The sequence below is a fragment of the Schistocerca nitens genome, chromosome 9 (genome assembly GCF_023898315.1).
Source record: "Schistocerca nitens isolate TAMUIC-IGC-003100 chromosome 9, iqSchNite1.1, whole genome shotgun sequence".
In the NCBI taxonomy this organism is placed as follows: domain Eukaryota; kingdom Metazoa; phylum Arthropoda; class Insecta; order Orthoptera; family Acrididae; genus Schistocerca; species Schistocerca nitens.
Window position 1 is genome coordinate 315,871,931 of NC_064622.1, and position 20,544 is coordinate 315,892,474.

General features: G+C 41.5%; 1 protein-coding gene across 1 annotated transcript in view; it reads left to right on the forward strand.

The window, feature by feature from the left end:
- The window catches only part of LOC126204213 (trypsin alpha-4-like), an 82,628-nt gene that overhangs the window by 55,131 nt on the left and 6,953 nt on the right, over positions 1 to 20,544 (forward strand). Inside the window, exon 2 of the mRNA XM_049938611.1 lies at positions 8,610 to 8,879. Within this exon, the coding sequence (XP_049794568.1) occupies positions 8,610 to 8,879 (270 nt within the window). The remainder of the gene's footprint in view (positions 1 to 8,609; positions 8,880 to 20,544) is intronic.

Below are 20,544 nucleotides of genomic sequence, written 5' to 3' on the forward strand. Positions count from 1 at the left end.
ATATAACACGCAGAATTTGCGAGAAAAAAAGGGGATTGTTACTGTTTGCCCATGTGTTAATAATTCAGCAAAGGACTGGTTAACAGCATTGCTGGCTCTAAGGACAATTCCAAAAAACTTTGTGAGTGCACAAGTGGTGGTTATGGACTTGCTATATTGTCCGTAAGACTCTTCGATGGTGATTGTGCACATGCACAGTCGCAACAGATGGCTGCTGGGCATCTCTACAAGGACTGCAGTGGGTCTGCAACTTTGATGACCCACCAATACCATTATTTCTACAAGGACTGCAGTGGGTCTGCATCTTTGATGGCACACCAATACCATCATCTCTACCAGGACTACAGTGGGTCTACTCTGTGATGACCTACCTACCAATATTCTTCAAAATTTCGACAAACTCTGCTGTGGGTTTGCTCTGTTGTGGCCCATTACCTGTCTGCATGTCAAGAGTCAGCATTGTCTTTCCAATGGAAGGACAACACTACTTCTTCAAGACTGCATGGAAATCCACTACTTCCATGTTCATTTTCTTTTACTGCTCAGACTTTGAGAAAAAAAAAACACTACAATTTTGCTGTGATGAATGATCAGGACTGTCTTTATGGACTGTGAGAAAATTTTAGCTTTTGACCAACATTGTGTCAATAAGTGTGTGCATTTGATTTCTTTGTTTTTGTAATTATGAAAATTTTTTTTCAAATCTGTATTGTCCACTGCCCAAAACAATTTGTAAAATTTTTTGTGGGGGGAGCATGGGGGCTATGTAAGTAGGCTGTTTAGGTTTTTTTTTGGTAACGCCACGTAGCGCTCTGTATGAAAATCATTGGCTGTGCTGTGTGCAGTCTGTGGCTGGTTTGCATTGTTGTTGGCTATTGTAGTGTTGGGCAGCTGGATGTTCGTTGCACAGTTGCAGGTGAGCCGCCAGCAGTGCAGTCTGTGGCTGGTTTGCATTGTTGTTGGCTATTGTAGTGTTGGGCAGCTGGATGTTCGTTGCACAGTTGCAGGTGAGCCGCCAGCAGTGGTGGGGAGAGAGATGGCAGAGTTTTGAGAGTGGATGATCTGGACGTGTGTCTATCAGAGACAGTAAATTTGTAAGACTGGATGTCATGAACTGCTATATATATTATGACTTTTAACACTATTAAGGTAAATATATTGTTTGTTCTTTATCAAGATCTTTTTCCGTTTGCAAACTACGCCTATCAGTAGTTAGTCCCTTCAGTAGTTAGAATCTTTTATTTAGCTGGCAGTATTGGCGCTCGCTGTATTGCAGTAGTTCGAGTAATGAAGATTTTTGTGAGGTAAGTGAGTTATGAAAGGTATAGGTTATTGCTAGTCAGGGCCATTCTTTTGTATGGATTATTAAAAATCAGATTACGTTTCGCTAAAAATATTGTGTGTCAGTTTAAGCACAGTCATGTATAATTTTTCTAAGAGGACGTTTCAACAGTTTCGGTTTCAAAGTACAGAGACAGCCACCACAAGCATTTATGCTTTTGATAAAAGTGTGTCATAGGCAGGTCCTTGGTTTTCCAAAGGGTTTTGGTATCGTTGAGGATAAGATTTAGCTAAATAAGCTAGATTCAGTAACAAAAAACAGGTGTAGCTAATATGTGATTGCGATCCTACCTAACAGACCGGGCGCAAAAAGCAGAGCTAACGTAAACAGCATAAAAGATTAAACGTTTCATGAAACAAATTGTATAGCTTAATTACCGTCTATAGCAACTGTAAAGATGGCAATTAACCTACACAACTTGTAGATGTACAACTGCATAAAAAAGAGACAGAGAAACGAAGACCACTACATGTTTAACCAAACATTTATCTTAACCAAAATACATTAACATAAGAGAGTGTGCATGATAATTCTACAGACTGCATAACAAACACAGTTTTTTGCAATGAATATTCTCTGTTGGAGTGGTGTGAAGACACAAAGATACTGCCAAACAGTGTGTCATCAGAATGTTATGCCCTGGGAGCCCTGTCAACAGAGTATGACAGCCAGTGTCATTTAGTTACGTACTATACTGTTTGCTCGACACATTCATTTTTACCCATTATATTTTATTCGTAGTAGATCGCGATGTTTATCTTTGCCGTACTTTACGCGAGTCTCCTATAAGGAGCTTCGATTAGTCGATACAAGCACCATATTGATCTCGTCGCTGAATCAGTGATGAAGTTTTATGTCTCTGTCGCATCAGTCTGATCAATGGGGATCGTTCAAAGGTTGCTGCTCATGTGGTCTTCCCTGCTTGAAAGAGAATTCGCAATTTATGAGTTACATTCGAGTCAGCTGGATGCGTGTAAGACGGAGGCGTGTTTGGAAAGTAGATTTCTTCTGCCTGGTGGCGATCCATTCTACTATACATATTCTGCAATGAGTGAAGAATCTGATCAGGTCATTTTAATGTATTTGGCGTGGTGAAGTCAGATATTGTTTGGCGAGCTTAAATGGGTATCGCTAGGACGCGATAGACTTGGACGTATAAATCGGAATGTGTGCTTACGCGTAGTAGAATGGGAGGATCGTAGGTTGCTAAGTAGCCTCTCCATAAGTACGAAATAGTTCTCACTTACTCAAAAATTGTGAGATGCAAATGCGGTATTCCTACAGTTGACTGTACATCTAAATCTTGTTGGTTTGTGTAGCTCTTCGAGGTTATAATGTTGTTACCTTATATTCAGTTAAACTATACGTGCTTATCGTCCCATGTCTTTCTGAATTATTACAATATTATCTCTACAAGTGTATTAAGCCGCTTGAGTGTGTCATGGTGAATGAGCACCCTCTTGTGGAAACTTGAACGATCACTTCAAGACACACAGTCACTGAAGGGTGTATCGGAAATGAATTATGAAATCCGCTCCATTAACACGCATATAATAAGCGATGTTTCTTTGGATGCTATTAATTTTCTGTGCAGAAAGAGGTACGCCGAGAGATGGTGTTCCGCCGAGTGGTGTGTGTCAAGCACAGTGCTAAGTAAAATCACTCACTATTATAGTGTTCCATTGAAAGAGTCAGGATCTGCAGGCTGTCTCACAAGATTTACCTATTTTTGCATACGAAATCAGGGGTCATCCTGTTTGCTTCGCTGCACCCAGTATGGAGAAAGCTGCTACGTGTTCGGTGTATCCTGGTACACTTACTGTGGAAAAAACAGTATTGGATATCCAGGCCCATTATTTACATTGCGCTGGATTTCTGAAAGTGCGTCTGTGTGTGTGTATGTGTGCACAATTATTACATGTTTTCCATACCTTCATTGTAACTGGGCCCGATTATCACTACTTATGATACTAGTCTATCTTTTTTTTAAGAAATACGCTAACATACACTCCTTTCAATGTGTTATTAGCTTCGGAATTTTTTCTGAGGAACTAACGCACACCTTATAAACATGGATTTCTAAGTACAAGAGAGGGCAATAAGAATAATAACCAAAACTAATAGCTGAGATCATTATAAAACACTGTTCTAAATTCTGGGGTTACAACTACACCATGTGAGTAAATTTCCCTATCAGTGTGCGCATTGAAAATAAGGTTACTGCACGAACAGCTCTGTCTGTGACCATGGAATGGCATCTGAACTTAACGTATATTAACCAAGGAAGAAGAAAGAAAAGAAGTGAACAGAAATTTCTACCAAGGAAGAAAACTCTAAAATTGACGAAATATGTGTTACGCTGTACATTCTATAGAGTGAAGGATTACTTATATGACGCAGACTGAGAATAAGGTAAAAAATGTAACACAAATAAATAATGATAACGACAGTAATGACTAAATATCTATCGTTCCACGTAACATTTTCACGCATGATTCTTATTGTAAAACCTTACTCCGAAAGCCATGCCCTGTATAATACTAGCACCTAAACATATTTCCGAGTTAGCATCTCATCCATTATAGTTGGATGCTGACTCAGTTTTTCAAGCTAGCAGAAAGGAAGTTGCAGTACACACACATGGAAATCGAACATCGCCAATTGGGTCGTGTCGTCAGCTAATAATGTTTTCAATATTGTATTGTGCATGTGTAGTGTGTACGTTGTGTAAAGCGAGTGTGAGTGAGAAATGAATGAACAATGTAGCGCTAGCCTTTCACATCATTAATTTCATCGCAATGTAGAATGGAGGTAAACCGAATGAATTAGCACTGTTTTAAAAAGATTAGTCTTGTAAGCGCTAGGTTGGAGATTCCATTCTTCATCAAGCCAGTCTAATTTAGGTTTCCGTTGCTTCCTTAAATTCTCGAAGCAAACGTCAGGATGGTTCCTACTACAAAGACCACGGCGGACTGTCTGCAAGAATGTAAATGCCTGTATACGTGAGCCACGTTATTTTTGTTGTCCCTATATTTTAATATCATGAACGTTCAATATCCTCTTGAAAGTGATCTATGGATGAATTAAACTACTATTACTACTACTACAATAGCATAACTGCGATGAGAAGCTGTACAGGTAGTGTTGGGTATTTGCTATTATTGGCCGAAGGTACCCTTTTCCAATCCTATACATGGAAGAAAATTTCATCTCATTTGACTGTAACTCGGATGAAAGCTTGTTTCGCGCAATGGCTCACCACAAAATTCCCACTAAATTTCTGGATTAACTTCCAAAAGTAGTTCGCAGTCTCTCACAAAGTGAGAACATATGATAGTGTTGATAGTGACCCGCCCGTTGCATTGAGAAGCTAACATCGATGGAACCTTGACGCTGATCAAAACAGGCAAGCTAAATTCAGGCATCGGGTTTCAGGATTTATACATCTACATCCATACTCCGCAAGCCACCTATGTGGCGGAGGGTACTTTGAGTACCTCTATGGGTTCTCCTTTCTATTCCAGTCTCGTTCGTGGAAAGAAAGACTGTCAGTATACCTCTGTGTGGGCTCTAATCTCTCTGATTTTATCCTCATGGTCTCTTCGCGAGATATACGTAGGAGGGAGCAATGTAATGCTTGACTCCTTGGTGAAGGTATGTTCTCGAAACTTCAACGAAAGCCCGTACCGAGCTAGTGAGCGTCTCTTCTGCAGTCTTCCACTGGAGTTTGTCTATCATCTCGGTAACGCTTTCGAGATTACTAAATGATCCTGTAACGAAGCGCGCTGCTCTCCGTTGGATCTTCTCTATCGCTTCTATCAACGCTATCTGGTACGGATCCCACACTGGTGAGCAATATTCAAGCAGTGAGCGAACAAGTGTACTGTAAACTACTTCCTTTGTTTTCGAATTGCATTTCCTTAGGATTATTCCAAAGAATCTGTCTGGCATCTGCGTTACCGACGATCAACTTTAAATGATCATTCCATTTAAATCACTCCTAATGCCTACTCCCAGATAATTTATGGAATTAGCTGCTTCCAGTTGCTGACCTGCTATATTGTAGCTCTTTCTGTCACAATCATCAACACCTCAGACATGACACTGGAAACTCAAGTGCATTGATTACAGTCTCCTACTTCAGACACATTAAGACACAATGCTCATAGTTTGCGAAGGAAACGTGCGAATTTGCATCAGGTAAAGAAGCCTTTCCTGTTAGATGACTGAACAACTTGGGATGGAGTTCTCAGCTGACAGTGCGAAACGATTGACGCTGCTATTTATGGACGCCGAAAAGCTGGATGTCTCTTTCCGACGAACGAATCACCACCGACCGTGTCAAATCACCTCATAGCATGAACCACTGTAATAAACAGGGTTCTGACTGCCTAGCGTGCCCATATTTGCAGGCGTGGCCAATTCTTTTAGCTTCTCATTTCACATAAGTCGCTATTATAACAGTGTAATTAAACGTCCATACCAACAATCTTCTTACCTCGGAAACCTATATGCTATAAGTTTTATGTAAATGTGACCAACATTCATGTACAGCATCCACAGACGACTATCAGTGACAGATGAACTAACACTGAGCAGACAACATCGTCAAGTTCATACGTAATTCTTTGAGAGCTTATTATATATCTCCATTGTGGAAGAAACTCTTTCATCATGCGCAAAAAGTAGTTGCTGAAGGTCTGTATCGTTATTAAATTTGTCCTGTATCATGTACCTAAACCTTGGCTTATCTCTCTAAGTGAAGTGCCTTGACTGTCATATTTTCAAGCACGGAGACTTAGCTCGAGTGGGATTACGAAACTTACTGTGCTGTGCACGTGCACATCAGATGGTATATAAAGTGTTGGGACGGGGCTCTGGACATTCACCGACACCGACACCACAATGCAGCGCCTCGTCCTCTTTCTGGTGTGCATGCTGGGCTCTGCACTGGCCCTGCCGTCACCGGCTTTGCGGGAAGGAAGGCTTCAGGCCGCATCATTGGGGGGACCAACGCAGACATTGCCGACATCTCACAAAAATTTCCAGGGAAATACATGTCTGTGATCTGTAGCACCCATGCATGGTCACCAACAGTATTAACACACAGCGACACATTTTCCAAGCTACAGAGTAAGCAATATAGAATTCCACAAAATGCAATGCTGTCAATGTGTTGCAGCCATGATTGCCCAACACCTACAGCAAACTCCGATTTACACCAGTGAGCCAAAAGATTATGACCACTTGCTTAATAGCTTGTTTGTCCGTATTTGGAACGAAATACATAGCTCATATGACAGTTATGGGGCATTAATTGTCTACTCAAAGGTCACGTAATTCCCGTAAACAAAGAGCCACTAATTTGCGTAAGCTGTGTTTGCACCCGGTTGTGACACATATGGGTTCGATAAGATTTACGTCAGGCGAATTTTGTCTCCGAGACATCAACGTGAGTTCACTATAACGCTCCTCAAACCACTGTAGCACTGTAGGACAATCATCAATCTGTTGTAGCAAAAAAGTGATTCACTGAAAAAGACCACATATTTATAGTGATCGATGGTCGAATCTGGATGCTATCGAGCTTACTGCAGTCGTAATTGACGACGTCGTTGGATCAACATATGAACACTTAGGGGTGTTCTGCTGTAGAACTCCATGTTAAACAATATACGATGATCAGTGAGCTACGAAATAGTTTGTGGATGCACCAGCATTGTGCTCTTTCGGCAGACATGCCACAGATCTCCGTCTATCCTATTTGACAGAGCAGACAACTCCCTGACTCCCACGTTCTGTGAAAAGTCGTGGACGTCCAACCATTTAGCGCCTTCTGGTAGTTTCTCTGTCCTTCTACCTCTTTCCTCAGATGCTGACTATAGGAGAACAGTACGTGAACATTCGACCAGCTTCGCCGTTTTCTGAATACTTGTTCACAGGCTCTGAGTGTTAGTATTCCGCCCTTCGTGAAAGTGACTTATCTCAATCCATTTCTCCATCTGCAGCCCATAACTTCTCTATGGTGATTCCCTGTCCTTGTCTGATCCACTTGCACACTTTTCTTAAGGAGGTAGGTGCTCGCAACACCACCAGCCAACGTCCTATGTTACGGCGATCATAATGTTTTAGCTGATCAGTGTATACTGGCTAGCGTACGACAAATGATCGGTGAAATGCTCCCACCAGCAGTTCACATTCTGTGATTTGGGAATCATGGCATCATCTGTGACCACCCTCACGTAGATCGATAAAGCAAGCTGACATGAGGCACATCACACATCTAATTTGTTGGGAAGTCCACATCAGATGACTTAAAATCGAAATTAGCCTCTGACATATAGGCTGCCTTGCACAGCCTGTCGATAAAGCAGGCCGATACTACTCCCACACAAAATGCCTCTGGTGCAGGGCACCCTACATGGAAGAGGCTGGAAAGGCACGTTTTAGCCCGTACCTTCACTCTTATGGGGTTTATGTGGTTATTACTTCCTTAGTGCCGATATGAAGATTACTGTTTATGGAGCAAATTTTAATTCAACTGAGGTGTTTCAGAGGATATGCTGGACATACACAATACCTCCTGCTTTATATACTTGTAGAATATGTTCGGCATAATTATAGATCTCTTAGGCTATTAGTATTTTCTGAAATATGCTGCAAATCGATTGTGAAATGGGAATAATAGCATTAACAGATTCTTTTAATTTTTTCCATGTGTCTCAACAGTATGAAAAAAAAGTTGGAACAAGAGCCAACCATCTCCTCCAATAGTTCTACATGATTAACACTACGATGTGCCTTAATTGCGAATTAACAGAACTTTCAACATCTGGGTGGGGCCTTGTAGTTCTGTATCCGGTGTCAGTTTTTCCACAACGTCGATCTTTCCTAACAGGCTCTCCTTCCTCTAAACGAACGTTTAGTTTCGGCGTGCATCCACTATGACAAGAAAAATTTGGAAAAGTAGGCGATAGTGTAAACTACCCTTCGCACACCACTGGGCTACTCAACAAGGGACTGCCCTTTATCACCACTCATATATGGCAACTCTCAGTAGTTGTCGCTGTCTAATCCCTCCTGCAATGTAGCATTACCAATTCGTTTCATTCGAGGGTGTTGAGGCCTAGTGTGCAGCAAACTGGCAGTGAATGTGGTGCCCCTGCAGCTCTGTGGATGACACTGTTGAAGTCTCGGTCCCAGTTCCGTTCATGTGTGCACGTTGTCGTCGAGCTGAGAGTTGGTGACGTGTCTGTGTGTTTGACAGGTGTCAGGGTCGCTGCTCGGCAGCAACGCCCAGGTGGTGAGCCTCCCCTCTGACGGCTACGACCCGGCGGCTGGCCTGGCGGTGACGGTGACCGGCTGGGGAAGGACGAGGACCGGCGGGCCTGCAGCCTCCACCCTGCAGAAGGTCGACATCAGCATCTCGGACCGCTCCTACTGCCAGAGCTTTTTCTCTTCCGTGGTGACCCCGCGGATGGTGTGCGCTGGTCAGGCCGGCAAGAGTGTCTGCAACGGAGACTCTGGCGGCCCCCTGGTCAGTGGCAACATGCATCTACATCTACATCTACATCTACATTTATACTCCGTAAGCCACCCAATGGTGTGTGGCGGAGGGCACTTTACGTGCCACTGTCATTACCTCCCTTTCCTGTTCCAGTCGCGTATGGTTTGCGGGAAGAACGACTGTCTGAAAGCCTCCGTGCGCGCTCTAATCTCTCTAATTTTACATTCGTGATCTCCTCGGGAGGTATAAGTAGGGGGAAGCAATATATTCGATACCTCATCCAGAAACGCACCCTCTCGAAACCTGGCGAGCAAGCTACACCGCGATGCAGAGCGCCTCTCTTGCAGAGTCTGCCACTTGAGTTTGTTAAACATCTCCGTAACGCTATCACGGTTACCAAATAACCATGTGACGAAACGCGCCGCTCTTCTTTGGATCTTCTCTATCTCCTCCGTCAACCCGATCTGGTACGGATCCCACACTGATGAGCAATTCTCAAGTATAGGTCGAACGAGTGTTTTGTAAGCCACCTCCTTTGTTGATGGACTACATTTTCTAAGGACTCTCCCAATGAATCTCAACCTGGTTCCCGCCTTACCAACAATTAATTTTATATGATCGTTCCACTTCAAATCGTTCCGCACGCCTACTCCCAGATATTTTACAGAAGTAACTGCTACCAGTGTTTGTTCCGCTATCATATAATCATACAATAAAGGATCCTTCTTTCTATGTATTCGCAATACATTACATTTGTCTATGTTAAGGGTCAGTTGCCACTCCCTGCACCAAGTGCCTATCCGCTGCAGATCTTCCTGCATTTCGCTACAATTTTCTAATGCTGCAACTTCTGTGTATACTACAGCATCATCCGCGAAAAGCCGCATGGGACTTCCGACACTATCTACTAGGTCATATATATATATATATATATATATATATATATATATATATATATATATATTTTGTGCAAGACGGCATCGTCTCCTGGAGATCGAAAACTTGCGAGAATGTGCCGGGCGTCTACTCCAACGTCGGCAACCTGTGCTCCTGGATCCGCTCTGCAGCTGGTGTGTGACGTCCTCGGGTCCACAGTTGATTTGCGTCTCTCGCTCCATCAAATATTTTTTTTCTAAAGCGTGACTGTGTATTATGAAATAAAAAACTATGTCTCTAACATTTCTACTCATTGCTTAGCAAAACACAGTTTAAGCGCTGCCAACTTGTTAGCGTTGACGACATTGTCTGGCAACGCCTTAAAAGGTGACCACTCGTGCCTTTATTAATTTCTTGATCGGATTTCAGTTCTGAATTTGAGCACTTGTATAGTGTAAGGAACACTCTTCCCCGTAACAGATTTCCTTGGTTGGAGCTACACTGATTCCTATGAAATGCTGGAAGCGACTCTGTAGTGATCGATTCAAATAATGTTACATCGTCTGAAGTTTCACCCTGTGACTTATACACTGAATAACCAAAGAAACAGGTACACCTGCCAAATATCGTGTAGGACAACCCTTAGCACGCAGAAGTTCCACAATACGACATGGAATGGAATCACATAGTGTCTGAAGCAGTGCTGGAGGGAACTGACACCATGAATCCTGCAAGGCTGTCCATGAATCCGTACGAGTGCAACGGGGGGGGGGGGGGGGGGGGGAGATCCCTTCTGAACAGCACCTTGTAAGGCATCCCAGATACGCTTATTAATATTCATGTCTGGGGAGTTTTGTGGCCAGCGGAAGTGTTTTAATCATAAAAGTGTTCCTGCAGCCACACTCTAGCGATTCAGGACGTGTGTGGTGTCGCATTGTCCCGCTGGAATCCGGATCCTCCCGTCGGTGTTTCGAGTCCTCCCGCGGGCATGAGTGTGTGTGTGTTGTCCTTAGCGTAAGTTATTTTAAGTTACATTAAGTTCAAATGGCTCTGAGCACTATGGGACTCAACATCTTAGGTCATAAGTCCCCTAGAACTTAGAACTACTTAAACCTAACTAACCTAAGGACATCACACACAGCCATGCCCGAGGCGGGATTCGAACCCGCGACCGTAGCAGTCCCGCGGCTCCGGACTGCAGCGCCAGAACCGCTAGACCACCGCGGCCGGCTTACATTAAGTAGTGTGTAAGCTTAGTGGACCTACGCCTTCATGAGTTTGGTGCCATAAGATCTTACCACAAATTTTGGAAAATTTTTCCTGTTGGAATTGGTCAAGTTTTCAGGAATACACGGCATTAATCGATGCAGGTGTTAGCTTTTCAATCTGATCGATAGAATGATGTAGCTAACGACGCTACTGTATGCAAGTTGCTATGTTTATATTTCTTTGAATTTCAGAGATATTTTCCCGCCGGCCGCGGTGGTCTCGCGGTTCTAGGCGCTCAGTCCGGAACCGCGCGACTGCTACGGTCGCAGGTTCGAATTCTGCCTCGGGCATGGATGTGTGTGATGTCCTTCAGTTAGTTAGATTTAAGTAGTTCTAAGTTCTAGGGGACTGATGACCCCAGATGTTTAGTCCCATAGTTCTCAGAGCCATTTGAACCATTTGATATGTTCCCGACCCCAACGGAAATACAATAAGAACCTTATATTAGGATTTTAACACAAAATTAGACGCTTTCAGCAAAATATTGACTGATTTAAACACAAAATTCTCTAATTCCGACGAAGATTTGAAGTTTTTTCCACACAAAATTGACAGATTTTGACACAAAATTCAATGATATATACAAAAAACCGCTGATTTCAACACACAAATGACTGAGTTCGACACAAAATTCAATAATATTGTCATGCAATTAATTTACTTCGAAAAACGTTTGTAACCCATCTTCCTGTATAGCCTACGGTTACTTTTATTAGAATTTCAAACATCTGTTCACTACGCCATCGAAAATACAGGGTGATTCAAAAAGAATACCACAACTTAGAAATGTGTATTTAATGAAAGAAACATAATATAACCTTCTGTTGTACATCATTACAAAGAGTATTTAAAAACGTTTTTTTTCACTCAAAAACAAGTTCAGAGATGTTCAATATGGCCCCACCAGACACACGAGCAATATCAACCCGATACTCCAACTCGTTCCACACTCTCTGTAGCATATCAGGCGTAACAGTTTGGATAGCTGCTGTTATTTCTCGTTTCAAATCATCAATGGTTGCTGGGAGAGGTGGCCGAAACACCATATCCTTAACATACCCCCATAAGAAAAAATCGCAGGGGGTAAGATCAGGGCTTCTTGGAGGCCAGTGATGAAGTGCTCTGTCACGGGCTGCCTGGCGGCCGATCCATCGCCTCGGGTAGTTGACGTTCAGTTTTCATAACTAACCTTTTTCGTAGGACTCTCCATACAGTTGATTGTGGAATTTGCAGCTCTCTGCTAGCTCTGCGAGTCGATTTTCCTGGGCTGCGAACAAATGCTTGCTGGATGCGTACTACATTTTCGTCACTCGTTCGCGGCGGTCCAGAACTTTTCCCTTTGCACAAACACTCATTCTCTGTAAACTGTTTATACCAATGTTTAATACACCACCTATCAGGAGGTTTAACACCATACTTCGTTCGAAATGCACGCTGAACAACTGTCGTCGATTCACTTCTGCTGTACTCAATAACACAAAAAGCTTTCTGTTGAGCGGTCGCCATCTTAGCATCAACTGACGCTGACGCCTAGTCAACAGCGCCTCAAGCGAACAAATGTACAACTAAATGAAACTTTATAGCTCACTTAATTCGCCGACAGATAGTGCTTAGCTCTGCCTTTTGTCGTTGCAGAGTTTTAAATTCCTAAAGTTGTGGTATTCTTTTTGAATCACCCTGTATTATACTCCTGACAGCCAAATGCGTAGCAGACTCCAACCCCCCACCTCCCATTCTGTGAATGTGATGTTTAAACGTATATTAAAATGTGTCCCTCAGTGAAACTCAGCTGTACGATTACAGAATACATGGCAAATGGACTCTGTGAGAAGGAAACTTTTGATGTATATGTTATGATAATCGACAGACATTTAGGCAACACATTTACACTCACCTTTATGTACGAGTGCTTGCAGCTGTTCCATTTGGCATTATCGTAATGACTGCAGACGTTCGTAATTTCCGAACGTGAAATGAGTAATTTTGATTCAGCCCAGTCATTCCACTAGCAGTTGTAAATGGAAAGCACATACTTAACGTCATTTGTTCCACCACTATTTCGTTACTGATATTTGTTGCTAGATTTTGCCGCTTCCCTAAAACCTTTCTATGTAGTATGAAGACTGATCCCTCACAGTACCAAATCATACTGCCATGCATCAAAGTATAGAATACTTTTCTGGATAAATCGTTTCCAACGTGCAACATATTGTATATTATGTCTAGACACTCATTGTAGATAGGCTTGCCTAGTTGTGTTTGATCTGTAGAGCATGTATTTGAGAGCATACTGTTCTTCAGGCTGTAGATGGGAAGATATTTACCACAGTATTGTGTATGGTAACACGCTTTTTCCTACAATGGTGTGCAGAACGTAAAGACGAAATGAACTAACAAAGATATATTAGATAAAAGTAATATTGCTCGTCGAAATTTGGGCTGTGCGTAGGAAGACCTGCTGTAACGTAGTAAAAAAGTAACCGAAAGAAGTAAGCAATGACAAGAACAGATAAAACACTTTTACTCGGAGATAATACTTACACTAAAGTCACAATAATTAGTGATGGTCCCGTGCACATTAAAAAACGCTAGACATAGTTTTAATAAGATGTGTGATCCCTACAGACAGCAATGCATGTTGCGCAACGTGCTTGCATGCTGGCAACAAGGTTGATGCGGAATTCTTGTGACAGGGTGCTCCATTACTCCACCAGTGCGACTGACAATCTCCAGGACTGACGCATCCCACACCTGCTCAATGAGGTTTAAGTTGGGGGAATGGGCAGGCCAATGCATTCGATGAATATCGCCGTTCGAAGAGCTGCTCAACCTGCCCTATTCGATGCGGTTATTCATTTCCATTCATAAAAGTGAAATCGGGGTCCAATAGAGCTCTGAAAGGACGCATATGAGTCAAGTCTGTCGTTGCGGTTGATATTGGACATTCTCTTAGGATTTGTTAACCTAGAAAAATCTTGCGACAATGTAAAATGGTGCAAGATGTTCGAAATTCTTTGAGAAATAGTGATAAGCTATAGGGAGACACTGGTATACAGTCTGTACAAGAATAGGAGGGAATAATAAAAGTTGAGGACCACGAACGAAATACTCGGATTAAAAAGGGTGTAAGACAGGAATGTAGGCTTTCTCCCGTAGTGTTCAATCTGTATATCGAAGAAGCAATGATGGAAATAATGTGTGGCATCACAATTGAAGGTGAAAGGATATCAATAACTTCGATTCGCTGATGATATTGCTATCGTGAATTACAGTGAAGAAGAATTACATGATCTGCTGAATGGAGTGTACATTCTAATGAGTACAGAATGTGGATTGAAAGTAAATCGAAGAAAGGTGAAAGTAATGAGAAGTAGCAAAAACGAGAACAGCTTGAAATTTAACATCAGGATTAGGAGTCACAAAGTAGATGAAGTTTACAAATTCTGCTTCCCAGACAGCAAGCTAAGCGATGACGGAGGGAAAAACGGGGAAATCGAAAGCAAAATAGCACTGGCAAGAAGGGCAATCCTGGCCAAGAGATGTCTACTAGCGTCAATCATAGGCCTTCATTTGAGGTAGAAATTTCTGAGAATGGACATCTGAAGTACAGCTGTGTATTGTAGTGAAACATGTACTGTGGGAAAACCAGAAAAGAAGAGCATCGAAGTATTCTGGATGTGGCGTTACAGACGGATGTTGACTTAGGTGAACTGATAAGGTGCGGAATGTGGAGGTTCTACGCAGAATCGGAGAGGAAAGGAATATGTGGAAAATAATGACAAGCAGAAGGGACAGGATGAAAGGACACCTGCTAAGAGCTAGAGGGAGGTGTAGAGAGCAAAAGCTGTAGAGGAAGACAAAGATTGGAATCAATACAGTAAGAAATTGAGTACGTAGGTTGCAAGTGCTTCTCTGAGATTAAGAGTTGGTCACAGGAAAGGAATGCGTGGCGGGTCTCATCAATCGTATCAGAAGACTGTTGACCAAAAGAGGACCATGCTACGTTATGCCTTATCACGCCATAGACCCTGGAACACGTAACATACATTGTTGATGATGAGTGCTCTTTAGTGAAATATTACCAGGCTTTTTTCTTCGAGTTTGAAGAAGCTATTTCTCTCGCTAATAATCAAGACGAGTGCGAACTGATGAGATACAAACTCGATGAGTACAAAATGAACTCTGTGGCTATGAGCAATATTGCAAGTGATCTGGCGACGGACACCTTTCATTTCCGACACATGCGGGTGCTTATTCATCGGTGGCTGATATATGTTACTAGATGACATTCCAACAAAAACTCCTGAAGCTAAGGGCAGTGGGAAGTATGTAGCATCCACTGATCCCAGTCATGCCCGAGACACTGAAAAACTGTTGCTGAAATACAGAACACAAAAGACAGAACATGCTGGTTCAAAGAGTGAAGTCTGGGAATGTTTTGTTTACACTGTTTTAAACATATTTAAGATAAAATAAATACTGTTTTTACCTTGAGACCGTGATTCGGGCTCTCGTATTGGGAAGTTACACAAGCTGCAATTCACTTAGCACCAAAAGACTAATAAACCAGTACTTTTAGTATTTTTTCGTACTTAAGAGATTCACTGGATTTCAAGAATGTAAAACAAGATAATATACAGCTATATTTGTTAAATGTCGACAGTAACAATAAACTGAATAGTTCTGCAGATGTTCTGAAAATAATTGATATTTTCAGATATAAGTTTCGTAGACTTGTGTTTTTTCTGAAAATCATGACTTCAATTGTGAAACAATGTCATTGAGTTTTTTATGTTGAGAAACATGATACATTATCATTTTATAGCCTAAATTTCATGTTTGCTTAAGTGGAACTCGTAGAAAAACTAGTAAAATGTAACGTGACGACACTTCGTAGTACAGTATTAACTCTGAATAAAACAGAATCAGACAGAAATGAGTAGAATCTTTACATATCGTAGACGTAATGATACCATGCTAACACTTTACAGTCAATACAGAATAATTTAGATACTGAATAATTTAATTTGAATGTCCATTGCGTGTTACTCCAAGTGTAGGCCTAAAAATTGTTTTCTTGGGATGTTATTTTTTATACACAAGAGTTTTATAACAATTTTTTCATGAAAACAGAAGGAGGACACTTAATGTCATGGTTCACAATCACGTTCTGATGCACCAATTTGACGGATATGTATATGTGGGTTTAAAATGCTTTACGAGCATTTTAGAGTTTGGAAGAACATTATGACACTTGTTAGTAATAGAACAGTTTAGTTGTGGAAAATAATTAATCTGAGTATCCGTTGTGCCGTACACCATGTATGGTACTGATATGGAACTTCGATTGTCCACTAGTGCTGCTTAAAATGTAAGTTCACGGAAAGAGTATTTTCTCTGTGTGTGTGTGTGTGTCTGTGTGTGTGTTTGTGTGTGTGTACTCCTGATATATTTTTGATGTAGAAATACTGCAAATTACACACTGTACATACTTTTTTGACAAATAGGACGACAGCAAAGATTTTCAGATTGTTCAGATACCTTTGAGCACGAGTGTTGCAAGTTAATGTGATTGATAAGGGGGCGTCGTTACCACTATCTTCGATATTTTTATTTCCTGCCACTGCCAGTAACAGCAGTACTGCGACAGAAGCACTGCCTAACGGCGGAAACTTTAACTATTGGTCACCTTGCCCATAGATCGACTTCTCGCAGAAAGTACTGTGTAACTTCAGACGGTCCTACATCCTCTTCAGTTATCTCATCAGCTATCTGATGCAAAAACAATTTATTCGTAACGGATCAAACTTTCGTCTTTCCTTGAATTTATGTTAAAACACCAAGCTCTTAGTTTCATTATTCATCGATATTTTCCTTATTACATTTGTTAAACTGTATCGTAACTCGAGCTTCTAGCCTGACACATATGACAAAGAGATCTCTTCGACACATCAGTATCCTGAAAAAAAAATTATCTAGGTTAAACAGCGGTCATCGGCGATACGTCTTTCATGTTCATATTTGATTAATGGGAATATCACTGTCCTTCAGGCATACAGGTATTGATGAGAGATTTAGTATTTACGTCCAAACTGCTCCAGTGAAGTGGTTAGAAAAGTAGGAGTTAGAAAGATTGTTCATGAGTAAAATGTTTCATATTAGGGCAGAATGGTCAAATTTTCATACAATTTAAGTTACGACGCGATTCCAATGATCTACTTGTTGTGATGTAATAAAATAAAAGTGATATTGTTATTCAATGAAAAAATTGGAACTTGATATTTAGTTTACTGTTTTATCAATCACAATTGGCGAAAGAATCATGGATTGACAATTGCCATAATATATTGCATTATGAAATGTGAATAGTATTTACTTGCAGTATCGCGTGGCTTGAGGCAGTCACAGCTAGCGTGCTACTGATTAAGAAATTGCGTTATCGTCTTTCTAATTACTTCATGATCGTGGATACGATCATACCCGGTTGTGAAGCTACTGTTATGAGAAAACAATTTCATAAGCGACCAGAAAGTTCTTAAGGGCGCAAAAACAACTTTAACATCACATAAAAGCGGAATTCATAATTAAAGCTGATGCGAGAAGACGATAAAACAATTTTTTTTTAATGTAACACGCGCATTGGACTGCTGATCTTGGTGTCTGTAATCTTAGCAAGATGCATACTTAAAATGAATATAATACTGAGGAGATGATAGGAATGAACAATCCTAGATATTCAATATTTCCAGAACATATATTTATTATAACTAAAACATATATCATACTTTATACTTAGTACAACAATCGCGGTAGATTTTTATGTCCGTTTCATGTCCACTGAGCGCTCTTTTATATAGCCATTGTCCCCTTGAGTCGCCCGTACGTCGTCACGATAAGTTATAACAGTTCTTCTATTTACACTTCACTGAAACTTAGACGGAACACGTTTTTATACATTTCGTAAAAATTAGATCGCCAGAAATCTGCGTCCATGTTACTTAAGAAAAACAGTAAAAGTGTTTAGCGCTCGAGGCTTCATTTGTTCTCCAGAGAATAAAATAGTGAAGGATCGGATATCGATTCGTATACTTCTCAGTTTATATTGCCGCTGAAAGACGACGAATTACATTATTCAGGAAACTCCGCCGTCGCTATGCGACGCCTCATTATACATTAATCATTCTTTATGAACAAGTATTCGCCTTGTGGCTGAAAGTGTTAACTATTTGCTGTTTTAATGAAGCCAAAAATAGCAAATATCACACCGCCTCCCATGAGGAGAGAGGGAATGCCGAAGGATTACCTCGATCCTCATGCCATCAGGAGATTTTCGTGATTTTTTTTATGACACTTACATAATATTCCTTCGGATGTTACTGGCGTACGAAGTACGTAAATTGAAATTAGATTTATAAACATATATCAGATATTTATCATTTATGATTTTCATTCTTTGTACACCCACACTCACTTCATTGCTTGATACTAAGATTCACTTTTATGTGCATATTTAAGATTGGTCCATATTTGCTTATAACAATAAGTGACTGTTCATTTCTCACGTCAGGATGTAGAAGTCAGAATTTACATTCTCTTGAGCATAACAATTAATACATGAGTACAGAGAGTGTTTATTTTTACTAAACTAGAGAGGACAATGTTTGAGCCTCTGTTGATTCATTGTGGTTCAATTACAGTTTAATAACGTAGCACTGTGCTTGGTGATACTTTCACTTTCTGTGTTAGTTGTCTACGGCGTTCATCATGCAGTACATCTGTCCTTTCCATTGTGGTGCCAGGAATTCGAGTGGCTTCCTGGGTTTTTACTTACAATATGAAACAGAAGAAGTGAAAAATTGTTAGTATAACTTACCACCTATTGGATACATTGGGTAAGTATCGGGACTGGTCTGGAGATAATAGTCTTCCTATAATGCTCAGTCATTTTCCTTGTCCATCAGGAGGCAGGATTATAATTCATTTTAGCAGTGTTCAGGAGTGCCGGTATCTACTTCTCTTTTATCAACTTCAACTCAAGAAAATTGCTTAATTTACTTGTGAAAATGTAGTCACACAAGTGTGCAAATTTCTTTCCTCCAGTATGTACAATTGAACTCATGGTGGTTAGCAGTTTAAAGTTTGGATTGTTAGGTCACCCAAATGCCAGCCACTCACAGCAGCTGCACAGTGTTGCATGAGCCCCAGTACTCAGTATCTGTTGGCGCTCAGGCTGTAACAGAGCTGCCAGTGATTGATCGCCTATTTTTTTACTGTGGACATCGTAACATGCTAGCGCTTTTTTTTATTTTTTATTTTTTTTACTGTGGACTTGATATCATACGAGTGCTTCGATACACACGCCTTGCACTTGTTTCCCATTGGAGGAGCTGGACATTGAATTTGCCTCCACACTCCCCGGTCAACTGCTTCCAATGACGCTCACAGGTAAGTAACGACGAATATTTTAGCTGTTGATGCTCTTAAAACAGCACTGAACTTTGCATTGCACCTATTGTTGTAGCCTTGACTTCTTTTTACACCTTCCAGTATAACACTTGTTCAGGACGGCACGAGGCTGGAAGTGCAAGGCGGTGGGTGTTATTGAAAGACCAGGACAAAGTTTCCTTTGTAAGGCCATTTATTGGCAAAAAATACATTGTCGGGCCAAGGGAGGTGAAGGTGAGCCAGAAAGTAAGGTATGGCGAAGGTTGGTGTCTGTGAAAACCAAGTCCACAGTGCTGCAGGACCGGGAGAAACAGGAAGATCTACACTCCTACAGGGCGTGCGTCAGACTTGTAGGAGAGCAAGAAAACAAGAGAGCGGGCCCGGCGATGGGCAGCCGGGTAAATTCAATGCACCAAGCGGCTTCCTCTGCCCTGATTGGTCGGGATCGAGAAAACCGTGCAGATAGCATGGAACTTTCCAGCGTGTCACCTGCTCAGCGACGTCTCCGCATAGCATGACCCACATCAGCACACGAGGGAGGTGCGTGGTCAAGATGCCCTTCCTCGGTGCTGACTTCCTGTTGCTAGACTGTGGGATGAAAGAATTTACAGGCAGCCAACACTGCTGGCTGTGGCTTCGCCGCAATGAAAAAATGAAGTTACCTCTGGAAGCTAGTAAAATAAATTAAAATTTTCCTACTGACTGGCCCATCCTTTACACACTGTTACTAATACAAAAAATGGTTCAAATGGCTCTGAGCACTATGGGACTTAACATCTTAAGTCATCAGTCCCCTAGAACTTAGAACTAGTTAAACCTAACTAACCTAAGGACATCACACACATCCATGCCCGAGGCAGGATTCGAACCTGCGACCGTAGCAGTCGCGCGGTTCCGGACTGCGCGCCTAGAACCGCAGGACCACCGCGGCCGGCGTTACTAATACACACTGAAGAGTTATTCTTATTATGCACTGTACTGTGCATCTTCACACAGAATTTGTACTCACTTCCTTTGTCGATTGTATTCATTTACAAAACAGTCAAATTTGCAAGTTTCCTCCATTGGTACAGAAAGGCTTATCTTCTACTATTTACGAAATATC